This window comes from Marmota flaviventris, chromosome 8 (genome assembly GCF_047511675.1).
Source record: "Marmota flaviventris isolate mMarFla1 chromosome 8, mMarFla1.hap1, whole genome shotgun sequence".
Taxonomy (NCBI): Eukaryota; Metazoa; Chordata; class Mammalia; order Rodentia; family Sciuridae; genus Marmota; species Marmota flaviventris.
The window spans coordinates 42,827,830-42,849,631 of NC_092505.1; the positions used below are offsets into that span (position 1 = coordinate 42,827,830).

General features: G+C 42.2%; 1 protein-coding gene across 1 annotated transcript in view; it reads right to left on the reverse strand.

Annotated features, from left to right (window-relative positions):
- The window catches only part of Dgkg (diacylglycerol kinase gamma), a 162,879-nt gene extending 143,217 nt beyond the window's left edge, over positions 1–19,662 (reverse strand). The window contains exons 1-3 of the mRNA XM_027951541.2: positions 19,537–19,662; positions 7,966–8,042; positions 204–369 (exon numbers count right to left, since the gene is read on the reverse strand). Coding sequence (XP_027807342.1) covers positions 204–369; positions 7,966–8,042; positions 19,537–19,603 — 310 coding nt within the window. The 5' untranslated portion in view covers positions 19,604–19,662. The remainder of the gene's footprint in view (positions 1–203; positions 370–7,965; positions 8,043–19,536) is intronic.
- Between the last annotated feature and the right edge of the window lie 2,140 nt (positions 19,663–21,802).

Here is a 21,802-nt window from a genome sequence, read left to right on the forward strand (position 1 = left end):
ATTCCTCTTAACAAGGGAGTCATCAAACAGGACTTCCTGTAAGGTCCTATAAGAAAGGAGTCCTGGTCCCTTGATCCTCATTCTCACCCCACGGGGAAGTTACTATGCACAGGACACCCTCTCGAAATACAGATTTGTGTTTGTGACAAGGTCTTTGGAGCTGCTTCACATCCTCCCACCTTGGGGAAAACTGGTCCATGTACCTGGGCCACTGGGCTCGCTGCTGCTGGCTCCCTCCTTTGGGTGGTCAGGAGTTTCATGTCTGGGCTTCTGGCTGAAGGCCAGGAAGAGGTGTGTGCTCAGGGGCTGAGGAAGGTCTACCTCCAGGTATGCTCTCATGAACAGCTTGAAGACATCATAGCTAACTGGCTGAGAAGGACGAAAAGAAAAGTCAGTGGAGGGAAGTGAAGGAACAGGGAGGAAGGGAAGATGGAAAAGGAAGCAGGAAAATGGTCGGTGAGGCAAATGGAGAAGGAAGCGAAGGAAGTAGAGGTGATGGGGACAGGAGTGAAAGGGCCAGGGAGGTGACAGAGAATGACAAGCACAGGGAGCAGGAGGTGGGAATGTAAGAAAACACGGGCAGTTGCACATCGGGGCTCAACGGGGTACCAAACCAGAGTGGGATTATGTAACAAGATAGGATGTGGCCTAAATTTGGATAAAAAGTGGGTAATCGAGTGAGCTCTGGAGGTGGAGGGCTCTGCCTTTGTCTGGGAGGAGTATGGCTTTAGAGAACAGGGTCTCGGAGAGTGCCCTGGAATCCCAGCTAAGAGGAAGAAGGACTCAGTTGAGAACATGATGGAAAGAAATGGTTCCTCTGTGGTATCTCGATTTTCTTCTTGTGCCTTAAAGGTTGTGATTCCTCAGTATTCAGGTTTCAGAAAATAGGAGAGACCAGGAAGAGAAAAGGACAAGCTCCATCCTTCATTATTTCCATCATTCTGATCTTCCCTGGGCAGATCCCAAGATGACAGGGGATTGTGTGTGTCTGGCTCAGCTGCTTCTCGAAACATGTCCTTGGGAAGGTTTTAGGCACCAGGAGAAGAGTAGGAAGCCAAGGACAGAAGGTAGAACCAAGAGACATGCCAAAAACTAGACCCTTTCCCTGCTGCGTCTCTCCCAGTACCGCCTGGCTTCTGGTCCCAGGCTGAGAGCATCCGTGCCAGAAAGAGCTGCTGCACTCAGCAAACACTCAACAACAACAACGACAACAACAGTGTGCAGTGAGTCATCACTGGCTGTGCTTTCATGGCATCAGATTCTTCATCAAATCGGCAGATGCTCCTGGAAATCAGCCTAGGAAGCACTACTTCAAAATCTGCTGTGCTGGTTTTTGTGAATAATAACAGCCATGAGAACAAAATCCCCTTGGGGGGAGCCTACTTGGTGCTCCCATCCAAATGTTGACCCCTCGTCCACCCTGGGAGCTCTGGGAGCCTTCTCAGAACTAGGAGCTGACTTGTATGTGAATGGTCAAGTTTAGGTTCCAAGTCTTGGCCCTGCAATCCAATGATCCCTACCTACCCCACTAGGAGCTCATCAAGCAATTTGTATTTAGCTCCAGGCAGGACTGTTCTGGAGATCTCCTTTGCTGGGGGGAAGAAAGCTGTGTTAGATAAAGAATAAGGAAACCAAGAACGGGTAGATTTCCATTTATTGTGACAATTATCCATCTCTGTCCTTTTTCTATTCCGGAGTCTGTGTCTCCCTGGTTCAGGCTCTTTCTATGCCTCTCTATCTTCACAGCCACATCACCTCAGAATGTTCCTTCTTCTCACATCCTTCTCCTTTTTTCCAGTACAAAATCTTCTCCTCCTACTTCTGAGTGTGACTCACCCAAGGTGACCCCTTCTTCCACTGGTTGCATGTCCGTCTCTGGTTGCATCTTCCAGCATTTGCTTGACTTCTACCAGCAAGCTTGCTCCATGGTCACCGTTCTGAAGCAATCGCTGCCTGCTGGAACTAGTAGAGCATCCTTCTTAACCTTTCCTTCCCACCTCTCCAAAGAGACCATGTTAGCCCCCCTTACCGCTTTCATCCCATTCAGTTTGGGCGCTAGCCCTTTACCTCTGAACCTGCTGTCTTGGAGGTTATATATTCAAACATTTCTTTTTAGACTTTCTAATTTTTTGGCTTCATGACAGCATTTCAATCTTCCTTGTTGAAACTCTGTTTTCTGTTCCATTTTGGTTCTCTTCATTCTCTATTTTGATTTGATGGAATATTTGCTAATGGCGTTCATTAACTTGTTTCAAAAAGCTCTTTTGCATTGTCTTTTCAAACTATTTTAATTGACAGGACTGTTTTAAGCTGTAGTTTTGAATCCCAAAATGTACTGTTAATTTCTTGGTTAATAGTATTGAGAACTATTGAAATGATGTATTTCTGGAAAACAGATTGTACTAAATGATTTAACAAAAAGCTAGTTTGGTTAGACAAGTTCTAACATTATGCTGTGAAAAAACAAAATAAGTGTGAGACTCAGGATACCCGCCGATGGTCTCAGATCTATCACATTCTTTGAGCCCCAGTTTCTCTTTTCAACAAGGTAAGGTGGCTGGTTAGAAGATCTCAAGTTTTAAACTTTAGCTTCCTCCCTAAACTAGCCAACAACAGAAATTCTCCCAATATTCTAGACTCATCTTTGAACTCTCAATGACCTAAGACTAGTCATTGTCCCTTCCTTCTGTCCACTGTTCCTTGGTAATGTCTGTCATATCTGAACCTTTTCCATGTCTGTTGCCCCTGCTACCATCACCAGTTTCTGACTTGTTTCGTGAACCTTACTGGGACCACTGCAATACCTCTCCAGGGCTTCCTTCCTCACCTCCATCTGTTGGTCCTCCCGTCTGTCTATCCATGCTTGCCAGGTTGACTTCCTAAAGTGTGACTCTGATAAGATTGCTTCCCCACTCAAAAATTTCCCATGACTTCTTTATTTTATTTTATTTTTTTGTAGTTGTAGATGGACAGAATGCCTTTATTTTATTTGTTTATTTTTATGTGGTGCTGAGGATGGAACCCAGTGCCTTACGCATGCTAGGCAAGTGCTCTGCCACTGAGCTACAGCCCCAGCTCCCCAAATTTTCTATGACTTCTAATTGCCCAAGAAAGAGTTGTAATCAGTTGATGTAGTACTGTGTGTCTGTACTACATATCATAAAATACATGCAAAAGGAAACTAGATGAAATAAAAATGAATATAAATAGGAGATCTAAGAAGTAGTGTTTCTATGATCCAATGGATCATTCTGTGGAGTTTCTGAGAACTTGGAATTCACAGCCTCCTGTATAATCCACTCCAATCAGAATTTGTAGCTACTTCAAGCTCTCAGACCATTCTGGTATTTTCTCCTATCATTCCCTATGTGTAATTATGCACTCTGTTCATGCTGGTCTCTGAGTTCTTTCCTGGCCAAGCCTCTATGAACTTCACTCAGCATAAACCACTTCCTTCTCCATCTATCATCATTTTAGCTAGGATTTAAAGCCCAATCCAGCTACCACTTCCTCAAGGAAGCCCGACAGGCTCTCCTGTACCTGAATTCCTACACTTTGAACCCTGGTTCCTATTCTGTGACACTTGTATATACTGCTCTGATTAATCTAGTTATTGGTGACATATCTTACTTTTTCTACTAGATATAGAGTTCCTAGAAGGTAGAGATGCTAAGATATCTGTTGTATTTCATTTTTATATTCCCTAAACCACCAATCATGGTGCCTTGATAGGTTTTTGAATGGATGATGGGTTCCTAGTTGGTGCACTTCAGGAATGGCCTTGTGCCTGGGCTGAGCACCAGTGCAGAACACACCATTGAATCAGACATAGGTTCACACCTTCAAGAGACAGGGTGTTACATATACCATAAAGATATTGAAATAATAATATATGGTCAGAAGCGGTGAGTTCCATGAGAACTGAGAAAACAATAATGATGGAACTCATGCCCATTTATTCATGTCCCTATCCCAGGGAACAGAATGGCATAGAATAAATGGGGAACACAGAACATTCAAACCAGAAAAGGCTCAGAGGGGACTGGGACTCCTCATGCCATGCAGGCTCAGGAGATTCAGTGATTTGCCCCAGCTAGTTAGTGGCAAAGTAAAACCTGAAGCCAGATCTTTACTGTCTCTGTTACAGATTCCAGGGTTGGCAAAGTTCTACTTGTCATTCCCCACAAGAACCATAAGTTCAGTAAGTCACTGCATGCCATCCTCAAAGGATATCTGGCTTACAAGAAAATTGTTTATAAGCACAGGCTAGGGGCAGAGTAGCTACTTAGTAAATGCAGAATGTGTGAGTGGGAGGGGGTGGCTTGGTATTATACCAAAACTACCTAACAACCACTAGGAGGTCCACTGGCAATTCTTGGAGTGCTATGGGAATGTCACTACACCCTCATTGTCAGGTCCAAGGAACTCTGCTTTTCCCCCAGCAGCAGCAAATTCCATGCAGGAAGCAGCTGGGCCATTGCAGCTGTTGCAACCTATTTCCAAGAGAACAGGTTCATCTTACCCAGGTGAAGAAGGGAGGAGACTGAGAGAGAGGGCTCACCAAGCATGGGACACTTGACTTCTCAGGATGACAGTGCCAGCCAGACTCTTATTATCATTTTTTGGATAAAACAAATTCTGAGGGCTGGGGCTGTAGCTCAGTGACAGAGCGCCTGCCTTGCACGTGTGAGGGACTGGGTTTGATCCTCAGCACCACATAAAAATAAAGATATTGTGTCCATCTACAACTAAAAAAAATAAAATAAACCCCACCAAATTCTGATGACATAAATAACTTGGTCAAGATCACAAATATGTCACAGAGCTGAAATCTGGGCTCTGATGTGTCTTGAGTCTAGGCTCACAGTATCACCAAGCCACTTGCCTATTTTGCTCTGCTGGGTTTTGAGCCCTCTCTAGCTGTCTGTCACTGGTTTAGCCTCCAGAGGATCTATGGTGCTAATAGGCAAGGGTACATTCATGATGGCCAGATACAGCTTCGCTATTCTATAAACTTTGGATTCCTGTCCCAGCTTTCCTAGCAATCTGCCCCTTCCCACAGCTAATTCTTTTCTTGTTGAGACATTTTAGCAGCAGCAAGCCATCAAGTTCAGGAGAAATTAAACCCTTCTTGTTTTCCCAATCCCATGCCATGACATTACACCTACCAGAAGTCAGGTGTTCTTTGTGAAAGAATGAAATCAGAGTGACAGAGCTCCCTTGGGATGCAGCAGTGCCAGGCCTACAAAGAATGGGGGCCAGCCCTGATGGAGGCGGGGGTGGCCACGTGCTCTCAACAAAAAAGCTGCCCCCACTTCTGAAAGCTCCCATGGTGCTCACACCCGCGGTGGTCCTGACCAAATTGTTCCTCCCATGCATCAGTCCCTGGAGAAAACAGGCTGATTAGCAGCCCCCGCCAGCCTTTGTTCCCCTGCTTTCTGCATTGGGGGTGGAAGGTGTGGGGCAGTGAGTTCTTTGCTGGCTCTGCCATCTTCTCTGCATGGCTTCTCCTTAGGAATGTTCTTTGAAATCGTGTATTCTCATTCTTTTCCCTGTTCTGGCAACCTCCCTTCTGCTTCATTCTCCCAGCAATTAGTGTCTTAACTTCCTCTAAGGTGCACCCCAAGAGAGCACGGGCTCTGTTGATTCACTCCCAGGGTCCAGCAGAGAAGGCGTTGACTCAGGTTTGTTGAATGGATGACAATGTGAATAAGTAAGTGGCCAGCCTCTCCCCAAGTTAATCCTTCTGATCTGTCCCTTTTCTGGCCCTCATAAAAGAACCCAGGAGCAGGGAAAAGGGAGCTGAATTTAAAGCATCCTGGCGAAAGGGTGATAGAAGAGGAGTAGTAAAGAGTGCAATTTTTAAAAGTGTCCTGTAAAGTGACGCTGCAAAAATTGCCTCATGCTCAAACTTAAAGATTTTTATGTTTTGTTATCTTCAGTTCACAGATGAGGAAAGTAAGGCTCAAAGGGGTGAAAGCTCTTATAAGATCACGTTCTGGTTGATGGCAGAAGTAGAAGTTTAACCTAAGATTACATGACTCTGGGGTCATGTCTCTTGAATTTGACCCTTTCAGTAAAGTGTAAGTTCCAGAAGGAAGAAACTGTGCTTCTTCATCTTTTTATCTTCTGTAGTGCCCAGCATAATGCCTGGGCACCCAAGAAATGTGCACTGAATTTGGAAATAGAAGCGGTCTTGCATTCATTTATTCATTCAACAAATATTTGTCAAATGACTGTTATGAGTCAGATACTCTTCTGGGCACCGGACACACAGCAATGAACAAATATATTCTAGTGGGAGAGACAAACAATTAATTAAGTAACTGATATGGTGTGACAGATGGTGAGAAGCACTAAGGAAGAAAATAAAGCAAAGCACTTGGACAGGAAGGGTCAGGGAAGAGGGCTTCAAATTTTGGGCAAAGAAGGGGACAATCACCAAGAAAATGACTTGAGTGTAGATGTGAAGGAGTTGAGGTGAGGGAATGAACCTCGTGGAGATGTTGGGGAGGAACATTCTAAGAAGAAGACACAATAAATGCAATGGTACTGAGGCTACATCAACACTGACCTGCTGGACAGCACCTGTGAGGCTAAGCTGGCCAGAAAGGAACGAGAAGGAGGAGAGAAGTAAAAGGTGAGGAGGTGCAGATTTTAATGACCTTGACCTGACCTTTACTCTGAATAGGGGGTGAGGGAACTCTGGGAGATTGTGAGAAGAGTAGTGACAGGCTCTGACATAATTTAACAGATTGCTCCGGATGTGTATGAAGAATAGATATTAAAGGAAAAGGGAAGAAGCAGGAAGTCCGGTTACAAGACTCTTGGGATAATCTGAGCAAACTACTGTGATAACATAGGTAAGGATGGTTGTGGTGCCGGTGGTGAGATGTGGCTGGATTATGGATATGTTCTGAAGGTAAATTTTGAAGATGTACTTGATGGGGGCTATGAGAGCAAGAGAAAAAGCCAATGATGACTCCACAGTTTTAGCTGAATAATTTGAAGAGTGGAAGTGACATTGACTGAAAGACTGCTGGGAAAACAAGTTTTATGGGGGAAGATTAAAGATACTAATTTAGCTCATGGTAAGTTTGAGATTCCCATTTGTTTTTTTAAGTGGAAAATGTCAAGTGTAGGGGTAAGGGGAAAACCAGGAGAGTGTGGGATCCTGAAACACAATGAATGTTGGGGGAGGATTTGACTCACCGTGGCCAAGGCCACTGGGCAAAACTGCTATTGGATTTAGCCACGTGGAGGTCTCTGGCCATCTGGACTAGGAGTTTTAGTGAAGGAACAGGAGTTACACACTGAAGAAAGGACTTTCAAGAAAGTAGAGAGAAAAGAAGTTGGAGATGAGTATAGGCAAATCTTTTCCATAGCGTTGCTATCAAGGACATGAGAGAAATGGTAGCTGGAAGGGAGAAGTGGAGTCAAGAGAACACTTTTTAATATAGGAAAAGTAATTCTGTTTATATGTTAATGGGAAAATTCTAATATATGTAGGAAAGCTGGTATGAAAAACAGAAATAGAGAGAGAGAAAGGGAAAGGGACTGGGGAAGATGTTTGAAGCAGTGCCTGAAGACAGGCCAAAAGAGGGTGGGATTGAATGCACTCTCCTAGCAACAGGAGAAAAGGTACTGTTAGTTGGGTACATGGGTCAGTAGCTTGTGAAGATCTTTTCTGACTGCTTTAATTTTCTCAGTTATTAGCTGAGAATAAGGGGAGTAGGAGGAATGAAATGCTGGGCACAGAGGAGAAGGTGTGATGTGGTCTGCAGGACAATTGGAGGGATGAATGGATTTTTGAAACAATGCCAGAGTGCACTGATGGGTCACTTGAGACTTGAGGGTGAAAAAGAAAAAAAAAAAGATCAAGGAGCAAGGTCTTCAAGGAAAATAGATTATGGAAAGCCTGGAACATGGGGATTTTAAAAAGGCTTAGAATGGAAATGTTCCTACCTCATGTGGGCCATATTGTTGGAGGCTTCCACCCTCGTTAAATTCAGTCAAGACATCCTTTATCTTCTTGGAGGAATCTGGAGAGACACAATCCACATATGAAACTCTTGTGAGCAGCTTAAAAATAATGAAAACTGAGCCAAGAAAATTCTCTCTGTCCAAGCATGGTTATGATGGAGCAGCCTTGATTCCCAGGACGAGATGGACACACATCCCTTATTCAACCTTCTGCCCTCTCATTTCTTATGTTTTTTAGTTTATTCTCTCCTCTGATGTCTGAACAATCTTTCTGAACTTTTCTTTCTAAAATGGAGGCAGTGAATTTCCCTTTTCCCAGGATAAAGCCTAACCCCCTTAGCTTGAGTTCAGCACTTGGTGATGTGCTCAAGCCTAATCCCTTTCTCCCATTCAGCCTACTTTTCAGTCACCTCTAATCACATTTTCAGAAATCTCTGAATGTACTGGGTACTTTCAAGGTCTTACTTCTCTTTCTTGCAAAATCAATTTTCAATATCCAGTTTCAATATCCAGTAGGTCCACTCTTTTGTAAGATCTTTTTTTGCACTAGTCAGAGTAATCATTCCCTCCTCCAGATCCCCCCACTTGTACACAGCTGTGTAATAGCACTTACAGTATTATAACTATAAACTTATCTTGTTCATCTGTTGCCTAGTTTTACTTTGGGAGCTGTAGTTGGCTAGCGTCTTTATATATCAGACCAAGATCTAAAATATAACCAATGTTCAGAAAAACAATATATAGATGAGTATACAATCATTTGAGTGGAGATTTTAAAACACTAAAAACTTTGCTAATTTTATAGGATGGGTGAGTATTAAGGCCCTTTGGCTCTGTCCTTGGTGCTGAAACATCATTATACACTTGGGCATGTTGGTTTCTTCTAATTCTGGGATCCTAATATCTCTACCTCTCTTTTCTTGATTTTTATTTTCTATCTTGATGGGGGGCGGAGTTTGATCTATTCATCCTGACACAAATACATAACCTCAATTATGTTTCATAATTAGCATGGCTGATTTAATATTCTTATGGCAGTTCTATTATATTTCTGACAGCCAAAACTTTTTCCTCTGGAAGTTAAGCCTTCCCCTGCTCCTCATGCTTTCCCCTTAGCATCCCCTATATGTAATATATATATATATATATATATATATATATATATATATATATATAGAATTGAAAGAGTACAACAAAAAAAAAGAAAAATAAAAAAGACTTAGATTATTCAGGAATCATGGTAAGTAAGAAAATTCTGCTTTCTACAGGAAATAATTCAGAAACTACTGGAGACTTCTTTGGAGAGGTTTATAAAGGAATTGGGAGTCAAGAAAAGGGATTCAATAACTGTCATTAAAAACACATTGTGAGTGCATCCCGTATAGTTATCAGCACTTTAGATATCAAAGAAAACCAGGGTTTTCTATGACCTGCTTCCTCTGTCTCCAAGTATTGTGGATAATTAAGAGCTTCTCAAGCTCTATTATTGCTGCTATTTAAACATCTGAGCAAAGGGCAATGTCATTAAAAGCTCACACAGTGTTCCTTGTTGTTTGGGCTCTTTGTACAGAGAATTATGGTCTTGTGGGCCTAAGTAAAGTAGACATACTTGTAGGCTGGGCTTTCACCCTGGTTTTGCTGACTTGGATTCTATCAAGCAGAAGTTATAATCATTGCAGTATTGAGACATTTGAAATGCCACAGGAAAATGCTGCTGTTTTCTAAAAATGGAAATTTCTTTCTGAAATTCAAAACAGATGTTGAAAAACTAATAGCTCAGTAAGATCCTGGCAGCAGATGCCAACAATTTGGGTTGCTTCCATTCAACTCAGAAATCACTATGGAGTGTCAGATGCTATAAGGTACTGTTAATGAACTAGTGGGGAGAGGATCTGAATAACCATGATAATATTAGCTATCCTTTATTGAGGATGTTTACCTGTATATTCTCATAAGATATCTCCTACTAATCCACACAAATTTGGTAATATTTTTTTTCAGTTTATAAATGAGGGAGTTGAAATTTGGAGAAATTAAGTGATTTGCCCAAGAGCCAGAGTTTTAGCTCAGGTCTTCTCCTGCTCAAAGTCTATGTTCTTTTCCCTTATATGTCATTCACTATGGCTTTCCAAGTAATTTTTAACAAAACAAAAAGTATAATTAATGCTGTAGAAAGGATATGAAGCTCCATGAAACACAGAGCAAGAAAGTAGTAAAATTAAGATTGAGGCCGAGACTGAGTCTGTCTTCTCAAAAGGATAGCATTTGAGCTGGGGCATAAAGAATAGTCAAGTTTTGAAAGGCAGACATAAAGTGGAAGGAGTATTCTCAGAAGAGACAGAACAAGCAATTGATGCAGTTGTTCTGGGCACCTCAGAACATTTTTAAAAAGTTAGAATCAGATAACATTTTAGGGCCAGTTTTATAGGGATCTTTAATGCTGAGTTAAGGTTATTGATTTGAATTGTTAAAGATTTCTTTGGATTGTGGAATAACATAACAAGGTCTTTGTTTTCTACAAACATTCAGGAATCAGAATGGAAGAGAATTCAGAATTAGGTCAGAGCTCAGTTCCATGCTATGTATATTCTAATTATTCTACAAGCTGTTAGACTATTTAGAAACACCCCCCCACACACACACTCACATATTTTAGAATCTATTTTAATGGGAGGTTTTCAGTTCAACCAAAGTGATCAGATTTCAAAAATGCAAATTTGAGCACATAAGAACCCTGGTATTCTTTCTGCAATAGTAGTATAAAGTGAGCATTTCCATCTGAGAACCAAGGGAGTGATTTCAATAGAACTTATACTCTTTTGATGTTATCATCACATTTATCACATCACATTTGGGAGATTCTACAGTTCACCCCAGCAAAAATCATTTGGCCCTAAAGTGCTATGACTCTATTTTTAAAAATACTGCTTTATATTTAGTTAGGATATGTATAGACATACATATTTATCAAATTTGCATTTAACAAGAGATTTTAAAAAGAAAAAAACAGAAGTCATTTATTCTAAGATATCTGATGAATAGTCTAAAATTTTTTTAAAAAACAATACAATCCAAAAGATTCCTGACTAAATTTCTATGAAGGATATTCCTCATCATGATTTACCTCAATTTGTTTTATGGGCTTTTTTTTTTTTTTCCAAAAAAACCCAAAACAACCTAATTCTCAAATTTGAAACTCATTACTTTCTCTTTGGATGTCCCCTGATATTTTATGGCAGTTTTCTTCTCAGAGGGTTTCTGGGCTGGGTTTCTCTTTCCATGAGGAGTGAGTGGGTATTATGCATGACTAATCCACTTCCATGATCACTGCTCCATTTTGTTTCATCTTAAGACAGTGAAGAACAATGAAGAACTTCTTTGGAGCATTCTCTGATCTTATTTCAGATTCCTAGTAGCGTAACCTCAGTAGAGAACTCTGTGGTCAAAGCCTGTATCATGAGGCTACCACCAGACTCAGAGGACATTGAGTTCCATTTCTGAGTATACAAAACAGGGCCATGGCCACCATTATTTGTAACAACTCCCATTTTGTTGAGTGCTTATTATATACTAGGCACTGACCTAGTAGCCTTAATATTTTATTTAAATCTCCATAACTCCCCTTTAATGTAACAATTATCCCCAATTTAGAGAAGAGAATTAGCCCTCTTTTAGAGAGGAGAAAATTGAGGTTTGTGGGATTCAAGTGATTCCTTCAAGGGCTCAAAGCTAGTGAGTGAGTCACTCTTATTTTTAACATATCTGAATAATATGACACAGCTATGAGATTCACTGGAAACATAAACACTGGCAAATCAGAAGACAAGACCCTTCCTCTGTGACAGTTACCCTCAAGCCTGACTGTGTGTTGGAATCAGATGAGAAACTCTGTACACACTGAAACTCAGGCCTCACCCTAAGCCAATTAAGCCAACATCTATTGGAAAACCTAGGAATTCATACATATTAATCCTTCCTGTGGGATTCAAATGTTCAAAGTTGAGAACTTCTGCTCTCTGATGTGATTTTATTCTTAATAAGCAAAGACTGTCTTAAGAAGCAGCTGAACTTGTTGAATAATTATTGCCAAAAAAAAAAAAAAAAAAGAACACATACTCCAGCAAATCTAAAATTGCTATGCATGGCAGACATGCTCCATTGTTTAAGAAAACGCTAAAGAATTACACCCAATGGGTCAACTTATTCACCTGGTTGACAAAGCAGGGGTATGTTTTGCATTAACCATCAATCCATAGTTCTACCTCAAATCCGTTGTTTAGAAGGCTCTTTTCTGTGTAGGTTGCTAGTGGTAACAACTGCACTAAGTTGTTCAATCCAAAATTATTTATTTATGCTCTATGTACCGAGAACTCTGGGTCCTCAATCAAGCATTTGTTCCTAGCATTTGAGCAAGTTCAAAGCCTACATAAGGGAGAAAGATGAAGAGGGGAAGGGAGAAGGGAAAGGGATGGAACTGGGAACTGAAATGGAGTAAATAAAATTCCATGCATGTATGATTTTGACAAAATGAACCCAACTATTATGCATAACTATAATGCTCTAAACAATTAAAAAAATTTTAAAAACCTATAAGGAAAAAATCTGGCTCTGCTCACAAACAGTTGAGGATGCCATGTTGGTATGGGGCAGAAATGCCCTCCATATAAACAGACAAATCAGAGATTTGTGTTCATAGAAGAACATCAGCTGTGCTGTCTGGACCAGAACCCAGAGTTTTATACATTGTTTTCCAGTTAAGAACACTGAGTATTTGAGCACCAGGTTATTGAACTTTTAAACTTTAAAGTAATCATAAGTCAACATATTTGAAAGTGAACCTCAAAACCAACATATAAGAGTGAAAATCCAAGGTGCCTAACCTTTCATTCCTCAAAGTTCTCGAAGAGCTTCTTGAATTATAACATGCATACGAATTGCCTAGGATCGGGTGAAAATGCAGATTCTGACAGCAGAATTGAGATTCTGCATTTTGAATTAGATCCAGATGCACTCATTAATGCAGGTCATGGACCTCACTTTTGGTGACCCAGGCAGCATTCCTGCAGATCTGTGGGCTGACCATTGAGGCTTGCCTGTCACAAACCAGAAAAGACCATGACGCTGAGGCTATAGGGACATATTCCAAAGACAAGGAAAGGTGGAGATGCAGAGAGAAGGGGAGAAAAAGTTGATACATGAGGAAAGAAATAAAATATAAATTTTCTATATTCAAATGAAGGCTGGAATGTACGAATAAATTTTCTAATTTTTTTCCAGGAGTAAAGAACACAGTGAGATAGATACACACACACAAAAAATTTGAGGGTCCTGAAAAAGACCCTTGAAAGAGAGAGGATGATGTCCAAATAGAGGAGCCAGGACCAAGAGCACTGCATTGAAAGTCCCATCTCTTCCGTCAGAAGGAATTGGGCCCCAGAGCAGGATGTGGAAGCACCTACAAGAAGACCAGCTTCATAAGAATTGACTCACTTTATATCCCACTCTCCCAGCTAGGCTTCTTTTCCTGATCACTGTTTATCCTCAGCGTGTAGCTCTTTGCCTGGCACAAACAGATACTCAATAAAGATCTATTGAACAACAAGGGCTAGAAAAGGGATTGAGCTGGTCTTGCTTGTGCCATTTGCCCTATAATTCCCAGGAGCATGGGGGGGGGGGAAGGTAAACCAGGTGTTCTCAACCTTGGCTGCATGTTGGAATCACCTGGTCAGCTTTAAAAAGCTGATGCCTGGGTCCCATGCCTCCAGATTATGAGTAAATGGTCCAGGGTGGCATTGAAAGTGATCAAAGCTTTGCATGTGATTCAGAATCTGCATTTAAACAAGCTGTCCAGGAGAGCTAAACCAAACTTGGAGAGCCACTGTTCCATCGAAATTTCTCCCCATCCATAGGATTCTGGGACTCCTTGTGGGCAGAGTCCTGGTCCTCACTAAGGAAAAAGACTAGTTGTACTCAAAGAGATATGGGTGAGAAATAATCATGGTTCTGTCTTCCAAGAAGCAATGAGAGATACCCTTGTGGGCCTCGGATGCAGGTTTCAACAATGCGTATTCAGACCCTTACATTGTTCTACATACCAGCCCTAAACATTTTCTTTGGCTCCCCTATTCACATTGACAGGTTTGGATTCTGAACTCCATCTACACATTAAAGTCAGAAACTTCGCCTTCATTGGACTCTAACAAAACCTATTTCCTAATAGCATAATGTACTGATTCATTCTTTTAAAATATACTTAAAATGTTTGCTCTTTTATACTATAATTGAGCTATCTATTATCTATTTACTAAGGTATGGTTGAAGGTTGATCTCCTTTGGGCATTTTTTAATTTCTTGAAATGGAATTGAAACAAACTGAACTTGCGATAGAATTGAGAGACTTTGGTTCTAATTCCTATAGTATCATTGACCTTCTGTGTGACCTTGGGCTTCTAGTTTCAGTGCTTTCATTCATAAAATGGGTAGAAATTAGAATTGATGATAAGTAAGATCTCTTCCAGCTTTAAAAATTCTTCATGATCTGAGAAACCACTAGCTGATGAAGGAAATGTTATAGAATTAAAAGTCAAACTGAGGCTTCACCGACTTTTTTCCTTTCTGAAAAAAACTAATAGTTTCTGTCATTGACAAATCATGGAACTTTTAAAAAACAAACAAATGAATCCTAGAAAAATTTCCCCCCATTCCAACAAACAACAGTATTCTCAGAAAGAGGTTCAATCATGGGGGTCCCCATGTGCAATTCTCTCTAAAGTAGAAAAGAAACTTGCTATAAACACAGAAACCATAACCCGGAAAGGCTCCTGAAAGTCATTGAATCAACCAGACAACTAAGGCTCATGTCTTTCTTATAGTGCCTTGGCCAACTCTGCCACATATTTCCAGGGAAAGGAAACTCAACCCTTGAAAGCCAATCTTCTACCTTGGACAGGAGTGACCTATGATTTCATCCTACTAGTCCCAGGGCTACCTCTTGAAACCATTCACAATTAATTTAGCACTTCTTCCAAAAAGCACTGAGATATTTTAATACAACAAACATTTTTTCCTTCCTTTCCCCAGCAAAAGCACACAGTATTTTTATTTTTCTACAATCAGGCTGGGGGCCCCTCACTCTGCCAGCAGGTGGTTTATCCATTGTCCACTGTAAACTGTAGTACCCATAAATACATGTTTTATGTCCAGAGAGGCATGATCAGGGTAGGGCGGGAGGGGACCCCAATTTGCCTTACTAGACACAATGAGTGTGTTAATGCATTCTAAAATTGTAATACCTTATTTGGTGAAATGAAATACTGTAAATGTATTCAAAAGAAGTCTCTGCAACCACTAAAAATCATGCTCCCAGAGCTCGTTGAATGCTGGAATCATGGTCTCTAAAGATGGTGGCTGTCCATCCCCGCCATCCCCATCTCTCACTGTGAGCCACTGTCTATGAGATATGGAATCCATTCCCCCATCCATGGAATCTTGGTCAGGCCTGGAACGGCTTTAAACCATGGAATGTAGAAGGAGCTCCATTCTAGGACCTCTGAGCCAAGGTGTTTAAAAGGTCTGACAGCTGCTGCCTTTTTGCTCTTGGAGTCTTGGGCCATCATGTTAAAAGTCCTGCTAGAAGCAGACCACATGCAGAGGCCCTGGAAGATGAGGAGGTGCTGGACAGAGAGGCTACACCTAGGAACCACCACGCAATGGTCTAGTCATTTTGAGTTGTTCCACTTAAAGCCTCAAACATGTGGACCAGAGACTGATCATGCCCATTGTGTCCTGTGCAGATTCCCAACTTGTTATTCAAACCCACAAGTTTTGAAGTGGTTTTGATGCAGCAATAGATAATTGGAACACTGTTAGAGTGAAGAAAACAGCATACAAAATAGTATAGTACCTATATTCCCAAGTTTATGCCTCCACAAGCAGTTTTTATCTTTTTTTTTCTTTTTCATTTGTGCATTATAATTATATGTAATAGTGGAATTTGTTTTTACATATTCGTAAAGGCACAAAATATAACAATATAACTTGGTTGATTTTTTTCCAAGAGCAGTTTTAGAATGGATTTTCCCCTCCCAGAAAGCCACCAGAGAATATGCAGGTTTATGCTACATAAATGGAGCACTCCAAGAGCCCCTCCCACTTGGTAACTTCATGGGAGGAAGTTCTCAGTTCTCGGGCTGTACACTTCATTATTTCGCTATTGTAAAGCTCCTGTTTATGTGGTTGTGGAAGAGCGGTTGCTATGGCAATGTGATCTGACTGAATACCAGAATGCATCTAAAAGTGACTTTTTCAGGGTTTCCTCTCAGAACTAATCATTTTCCAAGAATTTTATCTTTTTTTTCTCCCTCTCTTATTATAACAACAGGACTGGAGTACCTTGTCTAGTCCTGGGACATAGAAAGGGTGAGAAAGGGTCACAGGACAAAGATGATGGCTGAAGAAAAAAAATCCAAGCTAGGGAAGAGCCACTTATTATGAAATACTCTGGTTTCTCCCTTCCCTCTGCTCCTCAACTGCTCTGCCACATCTGGAACCCCCCTTCCCTTCACTCCCTCCATCCTGGGCTCCTCCTTACCCATTTGCCTTTCTGTGTCTTCTGACTCCTTTACTTCACTGACCCCCAGCGGGGGATATACCCTCAGCCACGTTCTCCAGCCTCTTGGTTTTTCTCCAACATTCTGGTTCTCTAAGGTGTCTTAATTCTGATTTTTTTCTTTCCCTCTTGTCTCCACACATGAGTCACAAGTCAGAGATGTAGCCTAACCCCTCATTCCCATTCACACCCACCACACACAGGATCTCTCACTTAGAAGGCAGAATCCTTATGATGGGGCCCTACTTGGCCTTCTAGTTCTTCTTCCACTTCATCCTATCTCATGTGCTCCAGGCTCTCAGTATGTTTCTGCATCAGGAAGCCCCCCGCTGGGCCGGTCTAGGTCTCCTACTCCAGGCTCCTGGCTTCTCAGCACCTGCCATACTGTGACATCACTGTTTGGGTCCTGTCTGTCTTCCCCCACAAGGATGTGAGCTCTCTGGGAACAGGAACTGCATCTCATTCTTTGGTTCCCTGGAGCCTGGCACATGAATGCATAAGTGGACGTGTCATCAGCCTCTCAAAGTCAACATTCCTAAATGGTTTCCACCAGCCCTGTAGCCCACTATTTCCAGTTTCTACAGATTCAGCCTTTGAGGTGTCTTCAATGGCTCCTTAATGGGGAATCCACTGCAATTTCCCATAAATCAGCATTTCTTCATTATGACACTCGCCATCCCAGCCTTGTCCCTTAGTTCAGATTAGATTTGCCCAAAGGACTCTGCCAGATTTCCTGACCTGCCAGTTCCCTGATCCAAGCCACCTGCTCACAGCCTCCAGTTCACAACTCTGTTGGCCGCCTCCATCCAAGGCACATACCTGACATGCAAGACCAAGGCCTCTACTATCCCTGTCCCTCCTTAGATCCCCATCCTCATCCTCCTGCTCCTTTTCTCAATCCAGCCCAGACTTCTGCTCACCACCCCCTGGGCACCCTCTCCCTCTGGGCCCCTCTGCCTTTGCATCTACCATCTACTATCTGCATTTTAAATCTTTCTCCCTTAGAGTTCACTCAGCTAAATCATCTGATATGGGTTCAATTGTATCCCCCCCCATTCATATATTAAAGTCCCAATCCCCAGTATCTCAGAATGCGACTTTATATAGGGTGGATGCAGATGTGATTAGTTGAGCTGAGGTCATACTGGAATAGGGTGAGTCCAATTCAATAAAACCATGTCCTTATAAAAAGGGAGAATTTAGAGAGTCAGGCACACAGGGACCATGTGAAGGGACTCAGGGAGAATATGGCCAATGATAAGCTGGGATAGGTCCTTCTCTCACAGTCTTCAGAAGTAACCACCCCTACCAACTCATTGATTTTAGATTTCTAGTCCCCATTGACTGAAGACAATAAATTTCTTGAATCCCCCTATGTGTGGCACACTCTCCTGTATTGATTTCCCTGGCCTTGGATTCCTTGTACCTTGTACCTTTATAAGCTCCATTTAGCCAACACCTCCTTCCTGATGCCCTAGAGCAATTCTCTGTTTATGTCAGGAGCACATTTCTGACACCCTAACAAGATTCTGATCCCTCTAGGGTAGGACTCTTCTATATGCTTCTTTTTCATCCTTGTTGGGCTGATACTTTGCTGACCTATAGAGCAGGCTAAATTAAATTCAAGCTACCCCAGAGGATGATTCCTTGTTCCCTGTCAATACATTGTAGAGTTTCTTTAAACTCATCAAGGTTAGACAAAAGAAAGCACAGGCTCCACTGTACCAAGAGGGAGAACGATCAGTATCTATGGGGCTCTTGTTGACCTTGGGACCATGTGACGTCACAGGATGTTTGTCCCAGATGGTACCACAGGGTTAGAACACCTCGTTCAGTCCTCTTATTGTACAGAAGAGGACATGGAGGCTTGGGGTATTAAGGACTGTCTCAAGACGCAGAGCTGATAATTGTGGGAGGCCTGGTTTTACTTTCAGATCAGTGGTGTGGACAAGGGCTGCCTGAGGGAGAGGGAGGGGCCACCAAAAGGGCATTTGGAGGGGACCTGTACAACCTTAGCCGGCAGGTGGTCAACTTGCTACAGGCCCAATGATCTACAAAGCTGCCATTATAATTAAAAGGAAGGGAAAGGAAATTGGGTGGGTGGGGCAACCCTGCAAGACAAAGGACTCAAGAAAATCAGTGCCATGGCACAATCAATGAAGACCACTCTGTGCAGAGGGAAGTGATCACACAGGCTTCTGCCTCAGCCTAAGCAGATTCCTGTCACCAGTCGGGATTAGCAGTGACCCATGGCGGGCACAGCTAAATGCCCTTGTGTCAAGGGACCTCTCCACTACTGACTTAATGCATTGAAATGGTTCCTGGGCACAATAAATGGGAAACCAAGATTCCAAGCAAAAGTCCAAGACTTCCCAGATCAAAGTCAAGAGAGATTCACACACCAGAGTTCAGTCCCTAACTGAAAGAAGGTTTTTGGGTCCAAATGCAAAAGTGTTCAAGTCAGTCACTGAGTAACACGGAAACCATACAGATTGCAGCACTTCAAAATTATGCAATGAAGAGGTTTAACTAATTTGACAAAATGCTTATGATGGTGTTGGGTGAAAAGCTCTGGTTTCAAAAACAAGGTACATTGTTAGAACTCAACTATGTAAAGCAACATGCACAGGAGGAGAGTGATCTGAAACGATCATAGGGTTGACCAGCGATTTTTAACCCACTCTGTTTTCTTCCATGAATATCCCAAATTCTGTGGTGAGCATGTATTACTTATAGAGCCTAAAGGTAATTTCTTATATATTTTTAAAAATATTTTGTTTTTATATTAAAGACCTTAATTCTGTGTTTATAAGGCAATGGAAACTGTCAGGCCAGACCTTGCTCTCTGTGGCTTTGTAATGATTGTATTGCTCTGTTCTCCAGAAATACCCTCTCCAGGCAAGATGGAATCCCATCCCAGTCTGTCCATTCATCCATCTACTTACATTCAGAGTATTTCTGAAGTTGGTCAAATTCTTCGGGAGTGAGAGAGACCCATTGCTCTTTGCTCATCTTTAAACTGGGTGTGAGCACGTTGAGGCCAGGGATGGAACTGTGTTCACCAGGGTGAAGCTGAGGCCCAGCACAGGGACTCGCTCATTGCAGGTGTGCAACAAATGAGCCCTTCAGGACACTTCTCAAGGGACTCAAGTGCCTATGGTAGCGGCAGGCACGTCTCTGAAGTTACGAAAAGTCCTCAGCTATTCCTCAGGTAACATTCTCCTGTTTGTAGTCAAGGTGAATTCACAAATTTTGGCATTTCCTAGGTAGAAGCAGAAAAGACATTGTAAATGAGAATGTTAGAATTAAAAAAAAAAAGAAAACCCCAAAAGTTCTTTGCTGAAAGATCTACAGAAGGCAATGGTTCAGAGGGTTTTCAGGGAGCAATCTCCCTTTGGAAAGGGCTGAAGAGGGCATAGAAACCAGAACAGCACAACTGCCGTTTGTTGTTTAGCTGTGGGTGGGTGTCAGGTGGAAATCTGTGGCCTGTATGAATATAGGTAGGCCATGCAGGGAAGGCCTGTATAGGTAGGACATACTGGGAAAGTTTAACTGGTTCAGGTGAGTGGTAGTATTAGGGCTACCTAAAGGAATCTGCATGGAATGCAAATGCCTTAGGATGCCTCATGAGTAATTACAGGAACAGTAATCTATAAGGGGAGATTTGAAAGGTGAGCCATTCTCTCCTTCACTGATCTCTAAATTCTACTATTATAGCTGCTTACCTTCCCCTGGTGAGCCATTTTGAAAATTCATATAATCCCAAGATTGGCTAAAATCTAGTGATAGAAGCATTTCTGTGTCCTCTCAGAGCCACAAAAAGGAGGTAAGAGGGAAGGCCTGCTGGCCTCAGTGCCGAGGGGCCTAAATGAAGGGAAAGGGAATGGACTCAGAAAAATAGGGTCTTTTTCTTTTATCCCCTCCCAGCACGGCATATTACAGTAAATCAGTTCTGTGGGATATAAAATTAATGTAGTAGGCCAGGGCCAGCACTTAAAAACATGAAATAGAACAGGGTAGAATGGAATGGAGTTGAAAATATTACTGTGCAGCTACCATAGTAAAAGTATGCCTTGCCTGGGGACTTGCCTTTCAGTTATACATGTATGTGTAGACTGATCATAATTAGGAGTATATTTCTTGTTCTGGTTGAGATTTAAAAAATTTGGTTGGAAACCATCGACCCAATAGGAGGAGAAATAAAGACGAGTTGCAACACAGGATCCTACGTTACTAAAGAATAAGCCATTGCCTGGCACGGTGGCGCATGCCTGTAATCCCAGAGGCTTGGAAGGCTGAAGCCAGGGGGATCGTGAGTTCAAAGCCAGCCTCAGCAAAAGTGAGGTGCTAAGCAACTCAGTGAGACCCTGTCTCTAAATAAAATAGGGCTGGGGATGTGGCTCAGTGGTCGAGTACCCCTAAGTTCAATCCCCAGTACCAAAAAAAAAAAAAAATGGTTTTAATAAAATAGTATCCATCCTGGGAACCAACTTTAAAGCAGGTTTGGGGATCCTGGAGCATACAAGCAATGTAGGATGGAGGTCCCACTGGGCAGGCATATGTGGGGAGTTCTCTGGAGAAGTGAACAGGTGGGCAGATGGGGGCTGACCAGATGCAGGGGTGGGGGGGAGAGGGACTCCAGTTCTGTAAGGAAGGGCAGTAGTTGGGAGTGCATGGCTGGCAGGTGAGATGCCTGCATCACTGGGAGCATTTAAGAGTGAATTTCTTCCCTCTATAAAGGCCCAGTCTCTCCTTAATCAAGGGGCAAACTGGATTCTGCACTTGGCACCTGCCCTTGCTGATCACCAGTTCCAAATCCCATAGGCAGCCTTTCAATTCTCCCTTGCTTCATCACAGCCTGTGCCATGGCAGAAAACCACGTTGAACCTTGCTTATCTTTCTGAGTGTTCCTTGTCTCTGTCTCCTTTGGTCTCTTCTTTCTGTAAACATTGGTGTTTCCAAAATTCTATCTTCAACTGTCTCCTCACTCTACCTCCTTCCCTTCCCTGAGGGACCTCATCTGTCTCCACAGCTTCACTTATTCTCCAGGGCTAAGTTCTTTCCCAATGTGGATCTGAATATTTGGATCTTCAGAGTCCTTCATCCAGATGTAAATATCCAAGTTTCTACCGTGACTTTGCTGCTGATTGTTCCAAACCACCTTAAGCTGGCACCTTCCAGGTCTCCAGCCTGATCCTACTCTGCATGCTG